At 34.6% G+C, this 8,356-nt stretch overlaps 1 protein-coding gene across 1 annotated transcript; it reads right to left on the reverse strand.

The window, feature by feature from the left end:
* Positions 1-832: 832 nt before the first annotated feature.
* Positions 833-3,766, reverse strand: LOC131053640 (putative leucine-rich repeat receptor-like serine/threonine-protein kinase At2g24130). The gene has a single exon (XM_057988248.2). It carries the CDS (start codon positions 3,764-3,766, stop codon positions 833-835), a length of 2,934 nt encoding a protein of 977 aa, XP_057844231.2.
* Positions 3,767-8,356: the final 4,590 nt, after the last annotated feature.

Raw genomic sequence — 8,356 nt, forward strand, 5'->3', positions numbered from 1 at the left:
TGAATATAATTGAATGCCTTTAAATATGTGTACATGCAACTAAACCATGCAAATTAATACTTGGTCAACCCAAGATCAAAATATAATGTGCAAAAATTGACCAACATTTGAATTTAGCTTTTAAATAGTCAATGATTAATTCCACAAGTTGATGGAAATGATTGTTGGTATGCAAAATATTAAATCTAGATGGATACCACTTATGCTAAGGTTGATGTACAAGGAAATTTAATAAATACAAGTCTTGAATGATTTTATCAAAGTACATGTGTAAGAATTAGGTAAGGGCTAAATGATCAAGCCCAATTTTACACGGGATTGTGTCATTTTACAATATATACATGTATTAAGGCATTCTCTAAAAATAGACATATAAAAAATAACATAAATATACAAACTTTAGCATTACAATATCTTCTCAATTAAAAAATAAAACATCTAATATTATAAACTTTTAAATTTGTATGATTCATATAACCGAAAATAAACAACATGCACATCTCCTTTTTGCTCACAATTTCAAATGTTTCATAAATAATGTCACAATATTCTATACATTATAAATATCACAATCTAAACATTATTTCATCTCCTCACAATACATAATCAACTACAAAATATAATACATGGACATTATTATTATCTAGTTGGCTATGTAGACCTAGGAAGTAGATGTAGATGAACCTTCATCGTTCCCTGAACCAGCCATATTTATACCTCTTGTATTGTCAAGAAAAGGTGAGATGTCTATTGGTAACTGAGGAGTTTTAGGTGTACCAAGAAATGCACCTCTGATTGTATTTAATCTATCAACTATCTCAGTCATATCAGGTCACTCTTGAGGTGACTCCCTTGTGCAAAAGAGCCCAATTTGTATAAATTGAGTAAGGCATTCTATTACCATTGATGTCCCCGATTCATGAGCATCTATAAGCAAACAATTATCCACCACATCTGAGATTCTATTTGGAAAATGCATTTCTATCCATTTTTGTAGATTTATTCCTTCAGTGAACATATTATCTGTTGGTCTCCTCCTTGTTAACAACTCTAGAATTAAAATTCCATAACTATATACATCTCCTTTTGTAGTAAGCTTTCCACCTATACCATATTCTATAATAACAAATAAACAAGGATCAAAGACTCTTAAGTCATTTGAAGCATTTGATGATTTATAAAATAAAGAAAACCAGCAAAATGCATAATGAAATAATGAGAAATATATACCTGGTGCAATGTAGCCAACAGATCCTTTAAGTGCATCTGTAGAAGTCAAAGAATCCACAGAATTGCCGAAAATAATATTGGAAAGGCCAAAATCTGCTATGTATGAAGTCATGTCATCTCCTAATAGGACATTGTTGGGCTTAAGGTCGCAGTGAATCACTTGAACAAAGCAATAATGGTGAAGATATGCCATTCCTTCTGCTATCTCCATTGCTATCCTTATTCGATCACTCAAATTTAATCTGCATCTACCACCTTCTGAATGATACAACCATCTCTCTAAACTTCCATTTGACATGAATGGAAGAATTAAGGCTTTGAAATCAAGATTGGAACATGCTGAAATTATTTTTATTACATTGCGATGTCGAACTCTCTTTAATGCATTGCATTCTCTGCTAAAACTTTGGCGAACATGTTGATCTTGCAACTTGAGAACTTTAACAGCAATATTTGTACCATTCTTTAAAATTCCTTTATAAACTGACCCAAAGCTACCAATTCCTAAAAGATTTTCATCACTAAACCCACCAGTTGCATCTACAAGTTCTTCATATGAAATTTTTGGGGGCCATACATTGAGAGCAGGGGTACTAGAATGTCTACATAATATATAAGAAAATGCTACCAATAGAAGAGACATGATCAAAATTGCAATGCCTACTATCACAGGAATAATCACCATTTTGGATACTAATGGCTGTTTGTGATTGGAATGAGAGCATGGTGGCAAGTTTATCCATCCACCACAGACGCCAAGATTTCCCATAACTTCTGAGGCGTCGAGTGTTGCGAAAGCTCCTCCCTTTGGGACCTCTCCAGTCAACTTGTTTGAAGAGAGATTGAGATGTCGAAGCATTTTCATCTTTTTGAAAGTCACCGGTATCATACCTGACAAATTATTGCGAGAAAGATCCATGTACTGCAGATTTTGCAGATCTGCTAGTGATGCAGGGATTGGCCCCTCAAATGCATTCCAAGAAAGATGTAGATATTCCAAACCCTTGCAGCTTGCTAGTGCACTAGGAATGACACCGGAAAAATTGTTTTGAGAAAGATCTATAGCTAAAACCATAACCATTTTACTCATTTCCAAAATAGAACCTTGCAAGAAATTGCTGGAAACATTGAAATAAAACTGGAGATTTTGAAGACCTGCAACTTCAGGAGGTATGTTTCCTGTTAGTTTGTTGTGGGCAAAGTCCACCGTCTCCAATGTCTGACTTCTCCCTAAACTGGCAGGTATTTTACTTGATAGTTGATTGTGATCCAGAAAAAGGTCTCTTAATTGTGGAAGCTCGCCAAGACTATCTGGAATTTGACCTGAAAGCATATTCTCACTGAGTGACAACAATCCAAGCCTTATTGATTGTCCAAAACTTTCTGGAATTCTTCCCTGTAAATTGTTTGCCTCCAGATCTAATCTTTCCAGATTTGGAAGTTTGCCGAGTGCAGATGGAATGGTCCCATTGAATCGGTTTGCACCTAGATATAATGTCGCTAAATTTGTGAGGTTACCAATCTCTTCTGGTATGTTTCCCCCTATTTCATTTGAGTCTAAGGCTAAAAAGGAGAGTGAATTTGAAAGGCGACCAACTGAAGTGGGCACGACGCCAGTGAGATGATTAAATGCCAATTCAAGATCTTCCAAGCTGGAGCAATTAGTTAACACTGTTAGAATAGGCAAACCACTGCTTCCACTCACAAATTGATTTCCCCACAAAAATAACTGTCTCAGCTGCTTCATTTTACCAAATTCCAGGGGCACTGTGCCGCTCAGTTGGTTGATCTCCAATTCCAGGCGTTCCAGCTGACTCCAATTCCCCACTGAGCGGGGTATTTCTCCACTGAGTTGATTTTGCCATAAATACACATGTTGCAACTCTGACAGCCTTCCAAACTCCCATGGAACTGGGCCGTTTAAGTTGTTAGCACAGAGCTCCAAAATTTGGAGACGAGTGCAATTTGAAAGGGCAACGGGGATCAACCCTGTTAAGTTATTGAAGCCAAGATTAAGCCAGTATAGCTGACTAAGCATACCTAGCTCAGCAGGAATACCACTTTGGAGTGTATTTTCGGACAAATCAAGGATATTTAAAAAGGACATGTTTCCTAAGAAATGTGGGATAATACCTGTCAAGTTGTTTGCTCGTAATCCTATGGCTTCTAAATGTGAAAGGAGACTAAATTCAGGGGGAATGTTTCCACTTAAATTGTTAACAGACAACCAAAGCCTTCTCAAGCGAAATAGCCTTCCAAGCTGATATGGAATACGGCCGTGGAAGCTATTATTTTTGGGATCAAGTACTCTGAGGAAGGAAAGATTTCCGAGAAAGGGAGAGATGGGGCCAAGTAATCCCATACCAGTGAGATTCAAGGAAACCACACGCTGTCGACGAGAAGAGCAGGTAATGCCAGTCCAATTACAGGTGTGATTGGGATTCCAATGGAGTAAGGAATTATATGGATCGAGAGAGATAGCAGCTTTGAAAGCCATGAGAGCTGCTTCATCAGAATGATTGGAAGACTCTGCCATGTGAGGAGGCAGCAGAGAGAGAGAGCGAAAGAGTAGCAGAGGAAGCATCATCATCATCTTCATCTTCATTGTTAGAGTAGCAGAGGAAGCATCATCTTCATCTTCTATTTATCAATGGGAAAAAAATAGATTCCACCAATGAAAAGCAAGCCAATAAATTTTAAACAATTTTTTCAGCATAGGAAAGTGTGCTGAGGAAAGATGTCTCAAGCTGTTAATGCCTGAGAATTTCCCGTTGAATGGTAATAGGGGGAATGGTAATTTAATTAGGGGGTTCTTTTATTCATGCTACACGTGCAATGTTAAATTTTACAGTCCATTTTTTTAATATGTAAATATTTATTGTATATTTTACATTCCATTTTATATTATACATGTTTAAATATTAATTTTATGGTTCAATTTTATATTATAAATTTAGTAATCCATTTTTTATTGTAAATTTTTAACATTAATTTTATTGTCTATTTTTATTGTAATTTTTTTTAAATATTAATTTTAATTTTTTATTATTTTAAAAGTTTGGACAAGTTGGTATTATGTTATAGGTGTGTTGTCTTCATTTTTGAATTTTCAAAATGTGACAATCTTTAAAAAAATTGGTTTAAATGTCATTTTGTCTCCAAGGCACATTTTACGAGGTGCAAAACTCAGATTTGTTAGTGTCAAATCATTGGGAGCTATCTTTGCCATCATTGTCCAAATTTTGGTGACTTTTCGTCTTCTTTTTCCTAGCTTTCTGTGCAAATTCAGGTTTCAGAGCAATCATAGCAGGTTGAAGATTTTACTCTTAAGCCATGCTTCTCGAGGCAAAATATTTGTTTTTTGTTGAACTGGATTGATCTTCGGTCCATATTTGATTCACGTTTCAAATTTCATCGCATTTTGAGTTTGTTTGCTATGTATTTCCTTCAATTTTGAGGTTTTTTCTTCTGTGGAAAATTTTCCTTTGATTGCAAGTTTTAATTTTCTCTTGTTTTTGTGTTGTAGGGAAATTTTAAAACAATTATAAGTGCACTTTATTTAAAACTTGTAACTTACTTTTTATTTCCCCCTTGCTTTTTATGTCTTTTAAGTTGTTGTAGGAACATATTGGACAAATTGCAAGTGAATTTAAAATGACAAGTTTAATGAGAACTTGTAACTTCTCATAAAATTTCCTACTTTGTGCTTTTAAGTTGTAATAGGGACCCTATTACAAGTCTTTTTAAGGTTATTAAAGTTTTTTTTGTTTTGTGTCTTATGTTTACTTGTAATGGGAATTTTGTTTCCCTATTACAAGTTTTTATGTTTTTATTCTTTTTATTTGTAATAGGGATTTTATTTCCCTATTACAAGTCTTTATATCCTTTTTTGTTTCTAAAACTTGTAATGGGTATTTTATTTTTATATTACAAGTTTTTCTATTATTTCTTTTTGCTCCTCTTCCTTTCAAGCCTAAAATTGATCAAGCGAAGGAAAAGCAATGCAATTTAAAACTTATAAAGGGGTTTTAAAAATTCGATTGCATCTTTGGAGGGCATGTTTTACTTGAAGTTGAAGAGGAAGAACCCGATCTGCACTCTTGCTCCCACAAAACCAATTTTTGTGGCATTCTTCCTCTAACTCCGTCCCACATTTTTGCTATGTTGTTGAAAATCATTGGTTCTTGCTACATTTTTTAGATTGAACGGTTTTAAGAAACACATCTTGCATTTATTGGAGATGTTTTTGAATCTATTTTTGTTGGTTCTTGCCACTTTTTGGAGAATGAAGTTCGCTCTTGTTGCCACATTTCAAACATGTCTTGCATTCTCAAATCATTGATGAGTGTTTGACGTCAAAAATATCTCTCTTTCCAAGTCATTTTTGTGGAGAGGATTGAATGTAAAACTGATTTGCTTGTTGCTTTTAATCCCAACATGGTGGCTTCTTTACCTATTTATAGAGCATTTTGGTTGTTCCCAAGGTTTTCAAAAATAATCTTCCCAATTAATTGGTTCATTAAATGCAAGTTGTAAATGTGCAAGATTTTCCCCTCTTTCATTTTTTCTATTTACTTGTATTCAAGTTTTCAAAACCTGATTACAAGTAACTATGGTAATATTGACCTTCCCGCTTTGGTAAAAAGAGTTAATCTTCTTTTTACAAAATTTACAAATGTTGAAGAATTGCCATGAGACTCATTCATTTGATTTTGGGTTTTACAAATCTGATTACATGTTGAAGTGTTTCCCTTTTTCCAAGTTGTCAAGTAGAAAATATTCCTTCGCATACATGTACATGGTCATCCAAATTCCCCATTTCATCCATTCATTTCACACCTTCATTCATTTTTCCCATTTAAAGTCTACTTGCAGTTGGAATTTAAAAACCCGATTGCAATTGTGTCTTCACTTGTAGTCAGCCTTTCAGAACCCGAAATTGGTCCAAAATTCACTCAAAAAACACTTGAAAATGAGTTTTAAAGGTCCAAATACAAGTGAAAACTTGTAGTTACCCATTACACATATGAAGTTACATGTTTGTTCTCAACAATTGCAAGTTAATGCTCTTGTTTTACCACACATGTAATGCAGTTTCCAGAACTCAAAATTCACTTGTGATACCATTTTTGCATCAATTTATCCCTTCCCTTGTTAGTCATGTTTGCACACACGACCTACAAAATCAATAAATTAAGGCATGGGCCTTATTTTGCAAGCAAATTCCAATATTGAAGGATGATACAAAGAAGAGATACAACAACAATTCATGGTTGAGAGGATAGAATGCTTTCAAGATAGAGATAGGCTTCTTACTTCAGCCTTGCAAAGAACTTCCCTCCTAAAAAGCTAGTACTACCCCAAGCAAGAAGACAAGATTGAAGTTCGTTGGTGAAAGACATAAAGACTATCAAGGGTGCAAGTTCTTGTTCCGATTCGAGATGTCTTCCCCGATCCAGAATACTTCAAGTTCTAAAATCTTTTAGCAGAATGAAGATCATCACAGACAAAAGATGATATAGTTAGAGTCATGTCTAAGGACACATAGAATAGTTTCAATTGTGTATTTGTAATTTTGTTTTGACAAGTTACATGTAAAAACAAGTTTTGTAATTGCAAGTGTCACTTTCACTTGCACTTTTGTAAAAATATAATTACATGTAAGGCAACTACAAGTTGAGTTAGATTAGGACTGTAGTTGGAATAAGTCATTGTGGTTGAGAGAATTTCTCAAGTTAGTTAGGATCGTCCCACCTTTTTCTCAAGGATCCTCTCCTATAAATACTTGACGGGATCTATTATACTTTTTATCTTTTGGCAATGCAACAAAATTGTGCCAGTTTGTATGTGCACTCTAAGACTTTGAGCTTAGATGTAAATCAGATTGCTTTCAATAAAAGAGGCAAGTTGTGTTGAGACTTTGTGCTAATAAAATTTGTTATGTGATGACATTCTTTTGGAGTTGATTGTGATTTGTGTTCTATTGTTCAAGCTGGATTTAAATTCAATCTTGCAGACTTTGAGCTGCTAATTGTATGTAGGGTTATATGTTTGGTTTTTAGATTTGGTCTTGCAAACTTTGAGCTGCTGGGAAGATAGCTTGTAGAATTTGTGTTGCTTCTATTTTTAAGACTTGTGCATATAAGGTGAAGTGCATCATGTAGTTAGACTTTGAGCTGCTACATATTTTGCTTGGTTACCAGAAAATCATCTAAGAAGGTTGATAGGACAGTAGAAGTGCTGAAGACTTTGTGATTTCATTTCTGCTTTCCCGTCCTGGGGAAGTGATGAAGGTTTTTGTGCTTTCATGGAAACTTTGCTTCCCTTTATGTTCCAAAAATCCTATAAAAAAGTCTCATTTATGTATTTGTTGTTATTTATTTCCAATCACTATTACTTTTCTATGAAGAGAAAAGAGTATAGTTTTTCTTGAAAGAAGAAGAAAGACTATTGTCCCACCCATATTAGATTAGTTTAGTTTGTAGATAGGGGGATCCTTCCCTAAATTAGGAGAGTATCATACTCACACACTGTGGCTGAAACCATAATTTTTTACATCCCCCAGGTGTAAAAAAAATTCACCCAACAATTTTTAGCAACTTTGTTGGGGATATGAATGCATTCAAAAGCCTCACGCTTTCTTTTGAAGTCTAGTATCTTGTTCTTTTTCAGAATAACTTCTCTTGGGTTTTTGTTGAACAAGAGATTTGAAATATTTTGTTAATTTTATCTTAGAATCTTTGATATAAATTTGTTGAATCATTACATAGTTGATTAACTCATATGAGTCACCATTGGTGAATCTGCTAAGATATGATATGCATATAAAAGCATCATGCTTTTGTTTGAAGTATATAGGTATCCTATTCATTGTAATTGCAATTTTTCAAGCTTTCACCAAGGACATGTAAGATGGCTCCTCAAGGTCCCTGGGGGAATTCTTTTGGTCCATTGAATCTAACTCCACCATTACATGCTCTTCCTGATGGTTCGAGGAAGAATTTTCCCAAGTTATTTGGAGATGGAAGACAACATCTAGATGGGCACATTGCTACCTTCTATATTGCATGTGGTGTGCTTGGTGTGGAACATGAAGATGTTTTAGTGTGAATTTTCATTGAGACAC

The sequence above is a fragment of the Cryptomeria japonica genome, chromosome 8 (genome assembly GCF_030272615.1).
Source record: "Cryptomeria japonica chromosome 8, Sugi_1.0, whole genome shotgun sequence".
Classification (NCBI taxonomy): Eukaryota; Viridiplantae; Streptophyta; class Pinopsida; order Cupressales; family Cupressaceae; genus Cryptomeria; species Cryptomeria japonica.